The 19,020-nt window shown below is 43.1% G+C and overlaps 1 protein-coding gene across 14 annotated transcripts in view; it reads left to right on the top strand.

The window, feature by feature from the left end:
• Positions 1-19,020, top strand: part of DNM1 (dynamin 1) — a 64,327-nt gene that overhangs the window by 7,486 nt on the left and 37,821 nt on the right. For all 14 annotated transcript variants that reach the window (XR_002320529.2, XR_002320528.2, XR_002320530.2 and 11 more), the window contains exons 2-6: positions 11,586-11,659; positions 12,011-12,160; positions 12,423-12,626; positions 12,729-12,827; positions 12,916-13,076. Coding sequence is in view for 10 of the 14 variants with exons in the window: in XM_020965649.2 (XP_020821308.1) it covers positions 11,586-11,659; positions 12,011-12,160; positions 12,423-12,626; positions 12,729-12,827; positions 12,916-13,076 (688 nt within the window). In the remaining 4 variants the exon portion in view is untranslated. The remainder of the gene's footprint in view (positions 1-11,585; positions 11,660-12,010; positions 12,161-12,422; positions 12,627-12,728; positions 12,828-12,915; positions 13,077-19,020) is intronic.

Raw genomic sequence — 19,020 nt, 5'->3', positions numbered from 1 at the left:
CATAGGTGCCCAGGCCTATGGCCTGTGTAACTGAAGAAGGGTAAGTGTGCTCTTTTTACAAAAAAAAAAAATTTGTTTGCTATCTTTGGCTTCACACTGCTCAGATTCCCCCCACCCCTGCCCTCCTGCTGTATGCTCTCATTGCAAATGCCTCGTCCCAAGGAGGCCTCCATCTTCCCCTACTCATGCCCAGGCTCCCTCCTTCCCTCCTCATCCCCCCATCAGTGAGGCATGAAGCAAACGGAAGCTTGTTTGAATATTAATCAGAAGAAAGCAAAAAGAAACGGAACGTTGTGAAAAGAGCGCTGGATTTATAGTTAGAAGACCTGGGTTCGAATGGCGCTTTTGTTAACCATTGTGTGACCTTGGACTGGTCATAGGGTAACCTCTTTGATCCTCAGCTATAAAATGAGGGGTTAGATTAGGTGTCCTCTAAGGTCTCTTGCAACTCTAAGGCATCTGAGCCTGTGAAACATGATTAGGAAGGAAAATTGTATGCAACCACCCTGAGAAACTATCCCCCAAATGAATAGGTTCTTTGAGTTTTTTTGGGGGGGGAGGGAAGTCTGTTTTATGGGCTATTTTTATGTCATCTGCATGATCATTACCTTTCTACTACTGGGGCTTGTTGGGAGTTGGATGTAAAAGGGGCATTTGTGGAGGAGATGAGGGAGAGGAAATGCCTAGCACATAGTAGGTGCTTAATAAATGATAGTTGACTGGCTGTAGTTTAAAACTGAGTAAGGAAAGGGTCAGGGAAAATTGTCCCTTTTTCGGTCAGTCTAGGGAACCTCTTTGAGGAGGAGGTATCATTTTGAGAGGTATCGTGGAAAACACGCAGCATTTGGAGTCAGAGAACCAGGATTTGAATCTCAGATCTACCATTTAATGTCTATGCGAATTGGGTTAAGTCACTTAACTTTTTGGGTCTCAGCCTCTCATCTGTAAAACAAGGAGGTTGGACTGATTGGCCCGAGTTCCCTTAGAGCTCTAATCTATGATCCTATGACTCAGTTTCCTTCTATGTTAAAGTGTGTGGAGGTATGGGAGGGTGGGGAAAGGGTGGGAGTTAGGCCCTTTCCTGTGTCAATATTTGACTCATGTATGGGAGGCAACAAAATATTATGGAAAGAACTCCTCTTGTTGTTCAGTTGTTTTTCAGTTGTGTCTGACTTGTTGTAACCCATTTTGGATTATCTTGGCAGAAATACTGTAGTGGTTCACCGTTTCCTTCTCTAGCTCATCTTATAGATAAGAAACTGAGGCAAACAGGGTTAAGTGACTTGCCCAGGGTCACACAGCTAGTAAGCGTGTGAGGTCAGATTTGAACTCAGGTCTTCTTGACTGCAGGCCCTCTATCCACCTAGCTTGCCGGAGCAAGACCTCCTCACTTAGAGTCAAATTCTAGCTCTGACTCTCATTAGCAGTGTATGACCTTGGGCAAGTTACTTCTTCTTGCTGAGCCTCAGTTTCTTAATCTGCAAAATTGGGAGTGTATACTACATACACTCTCACAGGGTTGTTGGGAGGAGGAAATATAATGGTCAATATTAAAGGACTATAGAAACGTAAGTTATTATCATCATTGGTGGCTAAGGCTGGAAGGGCAAAGTAGATCAGGCCTCAGGGAAGGGGCACTGTTTCCATCTATCTCCTGGGACTGAGGGCATGGCACCAAGGATCTCTCCAGTGGTATAAAGCAGGAGAGTATGTAGTCTTGGTGCCAGGGTGAAGGACTGGGTGCCAGGCTAGGAACTGGGATCCCTAGGTTCCCTTCAGGCTCAGCTCTCTTGTGCCCTGTCCCTTGGTAAGTTTCCCTGAAGAACCTTCAGGAGGGAGAATGGAAGCAGAGGTGGGGAGAGCCCGAGTCTAGCAGTCCCTGGGAAGAGAGAAAGAGGAACAATTAGCAGCTTCATCCGCCTTTGACATCCCTATTTATTACCATGGAATGGTTTTATTTTTATTGCTCAGATGCATCTGATCTTAATGCATTGAGAGAGGACAGGCATTATTAGGCCATTGCTGTGTGAGGAGGAAAAGCCCCTGGTTTTCCAGGATCTGGAAGGTCCACTCCCTGAATCTTTGCCAGAATACGATGAATGACTAGTGTCCTTAAGGCCCAGGACCAAATAATAATAGCTGCCATTTGTATAGCCCTTTAAGGATATAAAAGGATTTATATAACCTCATTTGATCCTCAGCAACCCTGTGAGGTGCTTTGAATAGGTATTATTACCCCCCACTTTACAGATGAGGAAACTGAGGCTAGAAGAACATGAGGAGAGAAGTTAGATGTTTTACCCAAAGGTCCACAGCTGGTAAATGTCAGAGGCAGGGTTGATTTGGGAGTACCCATTATCTCCTGAGTCAACCCCTGTGATTGTTCTGTTCTACCCTGATGTATGCCAGCTCAACTGTCAAGATGCCACCTAGAAATAATAATTACGTCATATATTTATTTATATGAGATTACAGTGCTTTCTTTACAGAAGGTTGGTAATGTGAGGATTATACTCTCCAGTTTACAGATTAGGAAACTGTGGCTATGAGAGATGAAATGACTTCTCTAATATCACATACCTTTTAAGTGTCTGAGGCAGGATTTGAACCCACTTCTCTCTAGCCTTTAAATTTAGGACACGATCTCCCAAGTCATGCTAACTCCCCACACATAGGCTCTTTTACTGAATAGACATAATGTGCTTCTACTGACTGTATTTATGACATTGATATAATAAATGTAATTATAACAGTGGCCTTAATAGCAGCTCAATAGATTCTCATCTAAAGATGGTGGTTTCATCTTCCTTCTAAAGGACCTCTCAGGGCATGATGTGTAGAGAAATCCTTTCCCTAGAACAAAATGCTGAAACCTAGTACTATGTAATTTTAATGACCTGGTTTGGCCCTGGAGAAGAGACGGGAAAATGACCTTCTTTCCCCTATTTGCAGAAGAGGGCAGAGACGTGGAACATTGCACCTACAGGGTATCTCCCAAGTCCTAGGGCACCTTTATGCTTAATGGGCTACCGCCAGACGAAGCTGATACGTGCTTAGTTTTTCTCAGCTGCTTTTTCTCTTTCCTTTAAAATTTTTGTTGTAAGGGATGGCTCACTGAGTATTGAGTCAGGGGGGACATGTATGTGGAAATGAAGGTGATATAAAAACAAAACCTGTCTATTTTATTTTTTAAATATCTTTTTATTTCACTAAATATTTCCCAATTATATATAAGTAAAAAGTTTTTTACATTCATTTTTTTAAATTTTGAGTTCTAGATTCTCTCCTTCCCTCCCTTCCCCTGTACCTTGAGAAGGCAAGCAATGTGATACCTATTGATCTTACGTGTGAAGTCATGTAAAACACATTTCTATATCAGCCATGTTGAAAAAAGAGCAAGAAAAATAAAGAAAGTGAAAAACAAGTTGTCATTCTGCACTCAGAGTTCATCAATTCTCTCTCTGAAGATGACTAACATTTTTTAACATGAGTCTTTTGGAATTGTCTTGTAACATTGTATTGATCACAGTAACTAAATCTTTCACTGTTGATCATTATTAAAATATTGTGTAACAATGTTCTCCTGGTTCTACTCACTTCACTTTGCATCAGTTCATATAAGTCATCCCAGGTTTTTCTGAAACCATCCTGCTCATCATCTTAACCTATCTATTAAAAAAAAAAGAAATCTTTTGCCCCTCTCTGGTCACTTCTCCCATAAGCCAGTCTTACAGACATGTTTCAGAATCTTCAGGCCCAAGTCAGTTGCCTAGGTCTTGCACATACTCAGAAACCTTCTACGAGCCTTCTCCTGCCCTCCAACATTTTTCCCTGTTGCCCCAGGCTGAGAGAACAGAAGCCTGGGGTAGAGTTTGGGGGGGGGGATTCATGGACCTTAAGCTCAGTGGAATCAACAGTATGGCATGATAGCCAAAAAAGCTAATATTACCTTTGTTTGTGCTGAGAGAGGGCCATAGTGTACAGAATGGGGAAAGTCATGATTTTGCCTGCCTTCTGCTTTGGACAGACCACTTCTAAAGTACTCTGTTTAGTCCCAGATACTCCAATTGACAAATTGGGCTTCATCCAGAGGATGGTGACCAGAACGGTGAAGGGCCTGCAGAGGTCACCCCATTGGCCACAGGGTCTGCAGGGATGTTGGGCCTGGAGAAGAGGAGACGTGACAGTTGTCCTCAGTATTTGAGGGGTTGTCAGACAGAGACACAGGCCTTGCTCTGCTTAGCCTCTGAGGGCAGAATGAGAAGCAATGAGTAAAAATTGCAAAAAGACAGAATTCAGCACATGAAGACTATTTCCTAACCACCATAGGTGCCCCAAAGTGGAATGAGCTGCCTCAAAAAGGGGTGAGCTCCCTGTCCCTGGAGGATTAAGGCAGGGACTGGATGTCAGGGCAGATCTCTGAAGTCCCTCCCATCTCCAAAGTTTGGTGACCCTTTGACCTGCCTATACGGCTCCATTCATTCCATTTCCTCTCCCTCGCTCACCCCAGCTCAGGACTGCCATCGACCATCCTCTATCCCCCCAAAAAAACCCTTCACCGCAGCATAACTCATATCTCTACTTATATCCAATGCTGAAAGAGTCAAAGGAAGAGGCAGCTTTCTTTTGAACAGTAGCTACTGCCTCATTTTCCTTGAATTCCAGTCCAAGAAAAAGTCAGGTGGTGGTTCTAAGAAGGAAGTTGAATACCGATATGTGTTAGTGCCGAATTTGGCACGGGAGCTATACCGTTTCTACCAGACTTCTGTGAGCTCGAGCTAGAGGTTGGAAAGAAATCAGCTATCAGGCAAGTGTGACTTAGAATGGAAATGGGAATTGGGGCTTCTCAGCCAGGTTCTTCTGCCTGATGCTCTAAAGTCGTTTCTTCCTTCCTTTTCCCTCTCCCCCAAAGGAGGTGGATTTCCAGCACAGCAGCCCCACCTTGGAGGGAAGAGACATGGACATTCCCATCCCCGACTGGCTCTCCTGCTCCTTTGTTAGGGTATGGCTAGAAAAGTGAGGCAGCTCCACTCTTAAGGTTAGAAACTGTTCTTGAAATCCATGAGGCCAGTGAGTCAGACATCCCCACAACCATCCCTCCTGGGGAAGACAGGGGAAAAAGAACACAGAGGGATTTGTTGAGTCTAGCCAACCCCATACTCCTCCCATCCTGTCTTTCCCCTGAGGAGATGATACCACACCCCATTCCTGTGGAGCTGGAGGGCATCTTTTCCGGTTGTGGAAACTGAGGCCCAGATAGGGAAAGTAACTTGTCCAAAGGCACCCAGAAAGTCTGTGGAAGAGCCAAGGCCAGAACTTGGGTCTCTTAGCTCCCAGGCTAGTATTATTTCTATACACGAGGCTTCCCACCCTCGGAGGCCAAAGCTGCCTCCCCTTCACAAAGGTCCACCTTGTCCATATCAAATCCCCCTGTTCTGGCCTTCCCAATGCATCTAACCTCGGTGTAGTGGGGCAATAACCAAACTGCCTTTAGTGATCTCAAAGCACCCAGAGAAGTCAATACCTTCCTCTCTTTTTCTCTTAACCCCAAGCTCTCGGTCATGGTTAACATTTTTCCACGAACACTGGAGACCCTGGACGGAGTCATTAAATGTCACCTGTTCACATGAAGCACCCCTTTTTGTGGCCTGTCTGTTTTGAGTAGAGGCTACAGGACAGAACAGAGTACTGGTTACTGGGGTCACTGGGCTTTAGATCCAGCACCTAAGCCATGCTAAGGTTGTTTCTATTACCTTTTTTTTTCCCTGGATAGTTTGGAAATGATGGAGATATTCCCTATAAAGTGCTTTGAGTTCCTTGGAGGCATCATTTTTCTCTCTTTATGCCTGGTGTGTGTTTGAGGATGAGTCAGCAGATGGCAAAGAAATCACTGTCTCAATCTCTTAGCTTTACTTTTTACCATCCCCCTCACCAGGACTTAATAGTGAGAGCTAGCATTGCCCCATCCACACTCTCCCACACTGCTGGCAGGGGCAGTGAGGAGATGTCTAGTGGGGCTGGCCACCACTCTCTCTGGGTGCTCTATCACTGGCTGTCCCCCACATCCATGCTCTCCTGCCATCAGGGAGGGAAAGGCACCCCTCCGGTATGCTGAGAGAGACAGCTAAGCATGGCAAGTTCCCTGGACGCATGATAGGAAGTCAGCCGGGAGAGCTGAGGAAAGGAGGAATAGGGAACTAGCTTTATTGAAGAGTGTGGTCAGATTGTGTCTCTGGGAAGGGGAAGGAACCACAGAGATGGAATGGAAATAGGAAACAGGAGTTTCCCTTCTCTCACCACCCAGAGCAGAGATTGAAGGAACTGGGCTGAGAAGCAAGACCCCTGGGTTCTGGGGTACCCTGGGAAGTTTAGTGGCTCTGCCCTCTGACTTTCTCTGGGAAGAGCTGGTCCTCAGAGAGGTACACACAGAAATCTAAGAATTAGCCTCTGTGAGGCATCTCGGTGGCACAGCGGGCACAGAGTCAAAAAGACCTGAATTCAAATTGGACCTTAGACACTTACTAGCTGTGTAACCCTAGGCAAGTCATTTAACCTCTGTCTGCCTCAGTTTTCTCAACTATAAAATGAGAGTAATAATAGTACCTACTTCCCAGGGTTGTTGTGAGGATCAAATGAGAAACTATTTGTAAAGTGCTTACCCAGTGCCTAGCACATCATAAGTGCTTAATAAAGCCTTATTCCCTTCCCTTTCCTTCCCCTTCTTTGTCTAGAGTGTAGTTAAAGAGACATCAGAGCTTCTTGCTGAAGGAGAGTTACTCTGAGATAAAGAATCTGCCAGGCAGAACAGCATCTAGGATCCTGACTTAGAGAAACTCTGTACTCTTGTCCTGATTTTGTCTTCCCTCTGTAGATCTCAGTTTTTCCCATCTATAAAATGGGGAGGTTTAGCTAGGATCCAAAAATGTTAGAATTATACAATATTAGAGGCAGAAAGGACTTGGGAAATCATTTGGTCTATCCCTCTTATTTCTCAGTTTCTCTCTCTCTCTCTCTCTTCTCTCTCTTCTCTCTCTCTCTCTCTCTCTCTCTCTCTCTCTCTCTCTCTCTCTCTCTCTCTCTCTCTCTCTTTTCATATCCTATTCATTTCCAAATATATACCTTCCCCTTCTGCTGCCCAGAGGGTCTTCCCTTATAACAAAGATTAAAAGAGAAAAAGCCAACAGTTCAGCACAGCCAACTGACTGGGTTTGACAGTATATGCAATATTGTACATCCATAGTCCCCCACCTCTCCAATGAAGAGAGGGAAGTGCATTTTCCTAACTGCGAGTCTCATTCTATGATTTTCATTCTAAAATTAAGTGACTTTGACTCACATTCTTGAATTGCATGATTCCGTGACTCTCCCCAAGAACTTGGAAGAAAGATAGAGAGCTCTGTTTGGACCAGTCCCTTGAAGGTTTCTCTGGATGTTACCCAAAGGGATGGAGAGGCCCGGACATTATTGAATATGCATATATCACCTTCTCTGATCCTTTTTAAAGAGCAGTGATTTTCACTGGGGAATTCCTGGCCCAGGCTGTCTCCCTGTCTATAATCTCTGCTTCCCTTTAAGCTGATTGTCCTTTTAATAGCTCAGGTGGTAGGCATTACCCGAGAGAACCAGGGCCTGGGGAAGCCTTAGCTTCCTGGGGCCAAAGGCTCTGAATGTCCAGCTAGACTGAGTACCCTCTCTCTGAACCCCACTATATATGCTCTCTCCCTTTTTTGGTAGGTTTGAGGAGGCAGTCAGACCCAAGGCATCTCAAAGCCCTGTTGTCAGGTTGAAGACCTAGATGTCTGAGTATTGGGGGCTGAGATATTAAAAAAATAGCAGAATTGAAATCTTGGGATAGAAGATGGGACTATTCCCCCCCCCCAATCTATCTGTTTATCCATCCCTGCTGAACCATGTTGGCTCCAATCTAGGCTTTTCGTCCCCCAGCTCCTAGGACCAGGGAAGTCTGCTGCCATCAGGCTGATCTATTGGTTCAGAGTAGAGGTGGGGGAGGTGGTGGAGATTGGTTCCATTTCTGTGAGGGGGGGAGTGCTTTGTGGTTTTCTTCCTCTCTGGGCTTGTTTCCATGGGAACTGGCTGTTGCCATGGTGTTGCTGGGTGAGGAGCTGGCCAGGTGGGGGTTCCGCCTTTTTGTGAGTAGAGAGTTTGGGGGAGGGAACTGATAAGTGCACCTCCATCTGGGGACTCCATATCTCCCTCAGCTCATCTTCCTGCTCCTGCTTAGGCCATGACATTTGGTCCCTCTGCCTTTACTGGACTGGGCTCTCTCCTCTCCAATCTCCATTGCCTGCCTGATAGGAAGAAGCATTATTCTTCACTGTCCCCTACACCTTTCAGATGTATGACTCTAGGATATTCCAAGGCAGGATGCCTTTCGTCTTTTGTTTTTCCCTCATCCTCTCACTGAGAGAGGTGGACAAGTCCATCTGCCTCACTTTCCTCCTGATCTTTCCTCCCAGGGTTTGATGGAGTCTTGGATTGCCCTCCCCCTTCCCCACTTTTGTAGGTAGAGAAACGGTGCCCAGAGCAGGGCTGAGCTGGAGCTGAGGAGGAATCCTTCTTAGCTTCTTACCCCAATCCTCAGGGTAGATAGAGCATCTCTGATTAGATGCAGGAAGCAGGCATATCAGTGCACACCTAGGCCAGGGGCATCCATCCACAAGGGTTTATTAATCACCAATTATGTGCCAGGCACTGTGCTAAGTTCTGGGGATACAAAGACAAGTTAAGCAGTCGCTGATCTCAAGGAGCCTACATTCTAAGGGGCTGGGAATATCCAGGGACTCAATAATAATAACATACATCTTTCTAATTCTTTGAAGTTTACAAAGTGTTTTTTTTACAACTCTGTGAATAGGTGAGCTAAGTTTTATTAGCTCCGTTTTACAGTCACTTTCTCTCTTGCTAGAAAGAGTGATGCCTCAGACACTTATTAGCTGTGTGACCCTGGGTAAGTCACTGAAGCTGTTTGCCTCAGTTTCCTCATCTGCAAAATGAGCTGGAGAAGGAAATGGCAACCACTCCAGTATCTCTGCCAAGAAGACCCCAAATGGATTATGAAGAGTCAGATATGACTGAACAACAATAACAACAACAGAAGGAGTGATGGCTAGCCTAGGTGCTCCATTGGTACCCACGCTACATCAGGAAACTAAAGCTACACAATTTGGGCAAATATTTTATTCTCTCTAGGTCCCCAGGCAACTCTCTTAAGACTAGAAATTGTCTGAGCACTTAAAGGCTAGTGGAAGGAGTTTCCTTAACCTGAGGAATGAAATCCCAGGTCTGGACCCATTCAGAAACAATAGCTCAGAGAACCCAGTTACTAGTCTAGGGTCACGAAAGCTAGTATATGTGGAAACTGAGAACAAAAATCAGTGTTTTCCAACCCCAGGTCCTCTGTTCTTCCTACTATTCCATGCTGCTGCCTCTCTTTAGGTGAGGGATAGGCCTTGTCCCCAACTCCAACGCCTTCCCTTCCATTCATCGCCCAAGGAAGGACAGTCCATTTTTTTAGTCTTATCCCTTGTGGCATAAACTTGAAGAAGAGAGCCTCTGCACCTGGGATATGCCCACCCTCTCCTAGCACCCTTGGGATGCATGGAAGTTTAACCTTGGATGAAAGTTGCCACTTTCTGACCTGACACCAGGCTTTACCCTGTCCTTACCAGCTCCCACCCCATCTTCACAGCTCTTGTGCACAACTATTGTTGTGTACCAGCCAAGGAGCTTGGGGTTCTACCCTCTAGACTCTGAATAGAGCAGGGCCTGCTTTTTAGGACACAGCTCCTGTCTATCAGCTTCCCCTGAGACGATGCTCCTTTTCAGCCCTTGCTGATTCATCTGGAGAAATCATGGTGCCTTCTCTGGGCCCTGCCTTGACATACATGTCCAAGTGGGTGGGTAGGAAGGGGGGGTGGAGTGGGGACCATGCTACTGAGGCAGGCAGAGAAATAGGCCTGTGGCCTATAGCAACATGGTTTATAGGAGAGAGTCAAGACATTCGGGAGGCCTGGTTTTTGTTCTCTCTCTGCTACTTAAGTCTCTGTAGCTCAGACAATTTACTTCACCTCCATCTCTTGTTCTGTCTGAAACACACAGGGCTTGGACTAGGTGATCTGTAAGGTCACATTTGGCTCTAAGATTCCATGTCTCTATCATGTTGTGACTTCTTCATCCCATCAGCCTTGATAGCTACTCTATTCCCACCCAACCTCAGCTGCATCACTGCTGCCTCTGGATGGTCTGATGGGCCAGGCTCAGGGACAGGAGGATGGGAGGCTGAAGGCAGGAAGCCCAAATCAGAGGGGTGTGGTGAAGGACTGAAAGTCAGCAGAAAAGACAGGGAGTGATAAAGGACTGAAAGTCAGCAAAAAGACAGGAAAGACCAAAGAAAAATGGGAGGAAGAGGAAGTGGTATAAGTCTGGGGCACCTTTCCCTTGTCCTAGGCCTCTGATTGTGACTCTGGAGCTGCAGAAGATACAGCCATCCCTCACCCCCTCCCATATCCAGGACTGAGACCTGGCAGGGGAGGGGAAGTGAAGAGACCCTTTCGCTTTCCGCGGGGGGTTTGTACTTGGTGCTTCATCAGATTTTGGGGTTACAAATTGTGACTAATGGAAGCCCATATGCCTGGCAGAGTGGACTACTTCCTGGGTAGGATCTGACTCAGTTTCCCCTCTTTTCATATTATTTTTCTTAAGTTTTTATTGATATTTTCTGTTTCTTACATCACCATAATTTTCACATGTATGCCCTTCCCCTCCCAGAGAGCCATCTCAGACTTAGTTTTTTCTTGTTGACTGAAAGGTGTCAGGGTTCAGGTCAAGATTCTGTGGGTCTAGTGATAAGCAGAAAATGGACAAAAGAGATGCCTGGGAAGCATTGTCATTGACTGTGACCCATATCTTCTTGAAACAATCAATCATTCAAAAAGCATTTATTAAGCCCCTACTATGTGCCAGGCACTTTTCTAGACACTGAGGATCTGAGGACATGGAAAGAAATGTTCCTTGCTCTTATAGAGCATCCATTCTACCAGGAGAAACAACACATACACATAAAAGAAATTAAAAGCATATGAGGTAAATTAAAAATAATTTCAGCTGGGAAATAAGATTTCTCTTTGCTGGTGGTTCTTGAAGAAATCCCTGAAGAAAGCTAAGGATTCTAGCCGATGGAAGTGAGGAAGGAAATGGAGGACAGCCTGTGTAAAGGGATGAAGCTAGAGATGAAATATTGGGTTTGGGGAGGAGCAAACAGGCCCATTTAGCTGAACCACTGAGTTCATGAAAGAGTAGTGTATAAGAGTGATCTGTACCTGTCTGTACTTTTTATGGTTGGCACTTCCTCATTATTTCTTCTCTTTTTCCTATCCCTTCTGCCATATGCCCAGCTCTATCCTTATGGTTATACTCTGGGCTAGGGTGAAGGAGGGAAGGGTCATTTCTGGAAGCTGGTTGGATTCCCGAGTGTTCTTGGAGCAGCAATTCTCAGAAGGGAGGATACCCTTTGGAATAGATGAGGAGAGACCTTCTCCCTTCTCAGGCATTCTTTTCTGTTGTAGGGACTTCCTGCCCCGTGGATCTGGCATTGTGACCCGCCGGCCACTGGTCCTGCAGCTGGTGAATGCCACCACAGGTATAGGCTATAAGGGGTGCCCTTTTATAGACCTAGTGCCCTGGCAGTCTGCTAGTCCATACACTGAAATAGCACAAAGTATTCCTCTTGGAATTCAGCTGCCTGGGTTTTCCTTGGAAGGTTTGGGGTAGAGGCAGGTAAGGGAGTATACTTTAGGGTGGAATATGTCTTGTTGGGGATGGAAGAAGGTGGGAAACTAGTGGGACCCTCTTGAGGGAGGCCAAGGGTGGTAGTCCCCTGGGAAGAGAACAAAAATACATGTGTATGGGGGGAAGGGACTGAAGACAGGGATGAAGGGGTGATTCCAGAAGCCAAAGGTGACATCCCCATCTACTCTGTGCCCCGGGACAGAATATGCTGAGTTTCTCCACTGCAAAGGAAAGAAGTTTACAGACTTTGAGGAGGTCCGACTGGAGATTGAGGCAGAGACTGACCGTGTCACTGGCTCCAACAAGGGCATTTCAGCAGTGCCCATCAACTTGCGGGTCTATTCTCCACATGGTAAGAAAGTGATGTAGGAGGGCTGCTGCCCTTGGGCCCTGCATCCACCCCTGAATCTTCCCCTTGGGCTCCTTCCATTTTCTTGACTTTTACCTTTGGCCACACCTAATTTAGAATCTTCCCTGAGATAAACGTCTTTCCTCTCTTCCCACATCTTTTGAATTTCCCCTGGACTCTGCCCTTCTAATGACTTCTCCCCTTGGCCACTGCCCTCTCCCCCTGTTCTCCCACTGATTCCATCCTCTTGACTGACCCTGTCCAGTGCTGAACCTGACCTTGGTAGACCTGCCAGGAATGACCAAGGTTCCAGTGGGGGACCAGCCTCCAGACATCGAGTTCCAGATCCGTGACATGCTTATGCAGTTTGTCACCAAGGAAAACTGTCTCATCCTGGCTGTATCCCCTGCCAACTCTGACCTTGCCAACTCTGATGCCCTCAAGATTGCCAAGGAGGTTGATCCTCAAGGTAAGACCTGGCCCAATCACTAGAGGGGAGGATTGGTGGGAGGATCTGGTGGTACCATGGTGGGAGCTGAGAAAAACTGACGTTTTCATCCTGTCTCCTCAGGACAGCGTACCATAGGGGTCATCACTAAGCTAGATTTGATGGATGAAGGGACCGATGCCCGAGATGTTCTGGAGAATAAGCTACTGCCCCTGCGGAGAGGTAGGGGTCCTCCCCTTGTGCTCTGTGGAATGATTCCTAACTTGGGGGAAAACCGCATGACCTTTGATCTCTGAACCTGGTCCCACAGGCTACATTGGAGTGGTGAATCGGAGCCAGAAAGATATTGATGGCAAAAAGGATATCACAGCAGCCCTAGCAGCTGAACGGAAGTTTTTCCTGTCCCACCCATCTTACCGCCATCTGGCTGAACGCATGGGCACACCTTACCTACAAAAAGTCCTGAACCAGGTATTCAGGCAGATTCTTATGGGTGGGTGGGGTAAACAGAGGAATCTGGTAGTACTGGAAAGTGACCCAGGGCATTTGGGAGGTGAAAGTCAGGGGCTCTAAGGACAATATAGTTTATTTATGTGAAAAGATAAAATATATTTGAACTAGCTGGCTGGGTGACCTTGAGTAAGTCTCTTCCCTTCCCTGGGGCCCAGCTTTCCTATCTATCAAATGAAGAATTGGTTGGTCTTTGAAAGTCTCTTCTAGCACTAACATCCTGAGACTCTATGACTGCTGTAGACCCTGCAGCATTTCCCAAGTCACCTTTCTCCTCCTTTTAGCTAGAAACCCTGGGGCTTGGCCTGCCAGTTTCCCTTCCCAGCTACCACCCGCCATTCTTCTATCCAAGGTTCTCTTCTTCCTGTTTCAATTGCTCCAGAATAGTATTTACATCTGTAAGCTTCTCCTGTCCCTAAGGCAATAGATAGTTGCACGAGGTTTTAAAAAGTGTTTTTACTATTAGTGACTGCAGGAAAACAGAATATGAACATAACAGGGGGAAAGATTCAGAGCAACTAGAAATAGGAAAATAATCTCTTGAAAATTCTACAAAGTTCTCACTGGAAAATCAAATGAAGCTTGAATCTTATTTTCTCTTTAACCTTCCCAGATCCTTGATTTTTCTCCTTTTAAAACAATGTATTTTTTATTTAAATGTTATTTTTAAATGTATTTTTAAAAAATTCTGAACTTAACAAACACCAAAATCCCATGAGCTTTCCATATACAAAGAACATAAAAAGAGGAGTGCATATGAAATCGTGAATCTCTATTTCATTCAACTCATTTTTAAAGTATGCAGTAAATTCAATTTTATTTTCAGAGTTATTCTGCTTATCCTTCCTTCCTTCTGAACTTCTCATCTGTACACTTAAAAAATGTTTCTACTTGCCTGTTTTTTTCTTTTTGTTCTATATTTTGGCATCACTATACCCTTCCCTTCTAAATTCCCCCAATTAAAAAAGAAGAAGAAAAGTCTCTTTTTAACATATGATCAGAGTCATTCAAAACAAATTCCCACCATGGCCATGTCTAAAAATATATGCCTCGTTCTTCACCTTGTGTTTATCCCTCTCTGTCAGGAGGTGGGTAACATGTTTCATTAAGAGACAGCTAGATTGCTCAGTGGATGAAATGGTGGGCCTGGAGTCAGAAAGACCTGGATTCAAATCCAGCTTCAGACACTAGTTATGTGACCCTGGGTGAGTCACTTAACCTCAGTTTCCTCAACTGTAAAACGGGGATAATAATGGCATCTACCTCCCAGAACTGTTGTGGATCAAATGAAATAATATTTATAAAATACTTAGCACAGTGCCTGCCACCTGGATAAATGCTTCTTTCCTTCCTTCTTTCCTTCCATTAAAGGTCCTCTGAATTGTCATTGCAGAGTTAAGATTTTTGTAGTTGTTTTTCTTTATAAGGTCGTTGTTAATTTTATAATTTGTTCTGTTTCTGCTCACTTCACGCTGCATCAGTTTATACAGTGTATATATATATATATATGTGTATATATATATACACATATATACACACACATAAACACACACATCTATACTTAGATGCACATCTATGTATATATATTTATATAATACACACATCTATACTTAGATGCTTACATATGTATGTATATGTATGTACACATACAAATATATATATGCGCACATATATACATCCATATGTATGTATATGTGTGTGTGTGTGTGTGTGTGTGTGTGTGTGTGTGTATGCATCAGTTTCCTGGAATCTCTGAAAACATTTCTTTCATTATTTCTTATGGTGCAATAATATTGTGTTACATTCATATACCATAATTTGTTCAGCCATTCCCTTATTGATGAGCACCCCCTTAGTTTGCAATACTTTTTCTTTTAATCTCTTCCTTCACAACCTTCTAAATTTAGTTTGTTTTGCTTTGGATTATTTCCTCCTCAGTACTATCAGGCCTCCTAACATCTCCCTAGTATTGTCTGCCTTCTCAACACTCCCTCCTTATTCCTGCCTAGTTCTCTGTTGAATAGGATATATTTCTATACCAAACTCTGTGTGTGTATTCAACCCTAATTTTTCCATGTCAGACAAGGGTGAGGTTCATTTTATGTTTCCCTGCTTTCCCTGCCCCATCATCCATGTTTGTATACTCTTTAAAAAAATAATTTTTATTTAATTTTTAGATTTATATTCTTTTTTTAAGTTATATTGTAAGTTCTGAATTGTCCTCGTTTCTCCTTCCCTACCCCACACTAGAGAAGGCCACCATTTGACACAGATTTATAAATATATACAAAACCATACCATGTGCACTTCTATTTATCATTTCTTTCTCTGGAGGTGGAGAGTGTCTTCCTTCATAGGCCCTTTATAGTTGATCTGAGTATTTATAGTACTCAGAATAACTTGGTTGTTCACAATGATTCTTTGAACAATATTGCTGTTACTGTATAAAGTGTTCTCTTGGTTCTGCTCACTTCACTTTTCATTATTCATACAAATCTTTCCATGTTTTTCTAAAATCAACTTACTTATCATTTCTTTTTTTAAAAAATTATTTATTTTTAGTTTTAAACAATCACTTTAAAAAATTTTTTTAATTTTTAAATTTATTATTTTTTTGTTCTTCCTTTTGGGAAGTTTATTTATTTTTATTAATTTATTCTGATTTATCAACAATCACTTTCATAAGCTTTTGAGTTTTAAATTTTCTCCCCCTCTCTCCCCACCTCCGTCCCCAAGATGGTATGCAATCTGATATAGGTTCTACGTAGATATACATTCCTATTAAACGTATTTTCACATTAGTCATGTTGTAAAGAAGAATTAGAACCACTAGGAGGAACCACAAGAAAGAAGAAACAAAACAAAATAGAAGAAAAAAAAGAGCAAATTAATATGCTTCGATCTGCATGCAAACTCCATAGTTCTTTCTCTGGATTTGGATAGCATTTTCCATCATGAGACTTTTAGAGATGTCTTAGATCCTTGCATTGCTGAGAAGAGTTAAGTCTATCAAAATTAGTCATTGCACAATGTGGCTGCTACTGTGTATAATGTTCTCCTGGTTCTGCTCACTTCACTCAGCATCAGTCCATACAAGTCTTTACAGGTTTTTCTGAAGTCCACCTGCTCATCATTTCTTATAACACAATAGTATTCCCTTACATTCATATACCACAACTTGTTCAGCCATTCTCTAATTGATGGGCATCCCCTCAATTTCCAATTCTTTGCCCCTATAGAAAGAACTGCTATAAGTATTTTTGTACACGTGGGTCCCTTTCCCATTTTTATGATCTCTTGGGTATACATCCCTAGAAGTATTATTGCTGGGTCTGCTCATCATTTCTTACAGTGCAGTAGTTTTCCATCACAATCATATACCGCAACTTTTTTAGTCATTCCCCAGATGGGCATCCCCTCAATTTCCAGTTCTCTGCCACTACAAAGAGAGCTACTACAAATATTTTAGAATATATAGGTTCTTCTTTTCACTCAGTCACCTTGGGAAACAGACCTAATAGTGTTATTGCTGTGTCAAAGGGTATTTAGTTTTATAACTCTTTGGGCATAATTCCAGATTATTTTCCATAGATTTATACCCTTTCCTTCCTATCTCCTCCTCTCCCCCTCCACCTCCTATTGAGAAATCAGGAAAAACAAAACCCATTACACCCATGTATAGGTAAGCAGCTAGGTAAGCACAGTGTATAGAGTGCTTGGCCTGGAGTCAGGAAGACTCATCTTCTTGAGTTCAAATCTGGCCTCAGACGTTTACTAGCTATGTGACCTTGGGCCAGTCACTTACCCCTGTTTGCCTCAGTTTTTCACGTGTAAAATGAACTGGAGAAGTAAATGATACACCAATCTAGTATCTTTGCCAAGAAAACCCCAAATGGGGTCATGTCAGATGTGAGTGAAATGACTGAACAACAACAGTAATAGACAACTGAGACAAATCCTCACATTAGCCATGTCCCAAAAAACACATATCCCAGTCTGTACTCTGAGCCCATCACCTGTCTAGCTGGAGGTGGGTGGCATGCTTCCTCATGAGTTCTCTGGAGTTGTGGTTGGTCATTGTATTGATTAATGTTCCTGAGTCTTTCAAAGTTTGTCTTTACAATATTGTTGTTATTGTATACATCATTCATATGCTTCTGCTCATTTCACTTTGCATCAGTTTTTGTTTCCTCTTCTAAAATCTCTCAATTATGATAAATAGTAACTTCCATCTATACCTTTCCCCTTTCTATCCTGCTGTATTCCTTTTACCTTTCCTTTTCTTTTCCCTCCTAAAACTATCAGAAGAGAGCCAATACACACCCATGTCCTCTATTGGTCTTACTTAATTCACTCCGTGTCCTTTGAAGACATTAAGTTTCTGAAAGAGCACTTGTTTCTTCTCCTTCTGTTAAAATATTAGCTCTTCAGGGGCAGCTAGGTGGTGCAGTGGATAGAGCACCAGCCCTGGAGTCAGGAGGACCTGAGTTCAAATGCGGCCTCAGACACATAACACTTACTAGCTGTATGACCCTGGGCAAGTCACTTAACCCCATTGCCTAGCCCCCCCCAAAAATGTATTAGCTCCTCATCTTCATAGAGCCCCTTCCAACTGCTTACATAAAAGTACCTTTCTGGTTTGTCTTCACTCTTGTGTTTGCCTTTCAGTGTTTCTGTTCAGCTCTGGTCTTTATTCTGTTAATGTCTATTTTCCCACCTCTAAGATTATAGTCTATTTTTCTGAGTAAATTAGTCTTAATTGCAAGTCTTTATCTTTTGTTTTTTGGAATATTGTACTCCTAGATCTCTCCCTAAAAGTGGAAGCTGCTATGTCTTGTGTGATCCTGATTGTGTTTCCTTAGTACTTGAATTCTTTCTTTCCAACTACTTGTAGTATTTTTTTTTTCATGTTGAGAGCTTTGGATTTTAGTCATGACATTCCTGGGTCTTTTCCTTCTAGGATTTCTTTCACAAGGTGATTGGTACATTCTTTCTATTTTCATTTTACCTTCTGGTTCTAATAGATCTGGGCATATATATCACATATAGTTATGTGTATATGGGTATATATATATACGTATAGATATACACATATATAGTGCAGCAAATATCTTACATTTTCTGATTTTTTAAATCTTTTGATTTTGTTCTAATATTTCTTGTGGTCTATAGAGACATTAATTTTTGTTTAGACTACATCAGGGAGTCCCTTAGGTAAAGCTTATCACTTTGCTTTCTAAGATATTTATTCTCCTTTCTACTTCTTTATTCCAAAGTTTTAATTTCATTTTTTAAAATCTCTTGTTAAATTTCTTCCAGAATATTTATGTAGTCCTTGTAGAAAATCCTTTTTCTTCACCCCTCCTTTGAGTCTACATTTCAGTTGTTATGAAGTTATTCTGTTCTAGGTTGGGTCTCTGAATATCTCTGGATCAATAATAATTATTTATAGTTCGTTTCTATCTTCTTTAGCTTACCTATCTCTCCTGACTTGGTTCTGAATGGGAGCTTTGTATCCACAGCAGGATCTGCCTTCTGCTGTGCTTTTGGGTGGGATGGTTGACCATACTTAGTTTTGCCCTGGGTCCTCTGGGTTCCCATGCTGACTGACTTATCACTCAAAGTATCTCCCAGGGTAGGTTTTAGTCTCTTCTGTACCTTCTGGGTTCAGAGCACTGGACCTTCAGGGCCCTCTGTGGTAGAGATTTTCAACCTTTTTTTGTGTCACACCCTGTTTGGCACCCTAATGAAGCCTATGTATCCCTTTTCGAAATAATGGTTTTAAATGCATAAAGCAAAATATGTAGGATCAAAAAGCAAGCTAATTACATTGAAATACATTTATCAAAATATATATTTTTTTAAGTCCACAGACCTCAGGTTAAGAATTCCTGCTCTCTAGCAT

The sequence above is a fragment of the Phascolarctos cinereus genome, unplaced genomic scaffold (assembly GCF_003287225.1).
Source record: "Phascolarctos cinereus isolate Bilbo 61053 unplaced genomic scaffold, phaCin_HiC Scaffold_2;HRSCAF=192, whole genome shotgun sequence".
Lineage (NCBI taxonomy): Eukaryota > Metazoa > Chordata > Mammalia > Diprotodontia > Phascolarctidae > Phascolarctos > Phascolarctos cinereus.
This window is presented reverse-complemented; position numbering and strand designations above follow the sequence as displayed.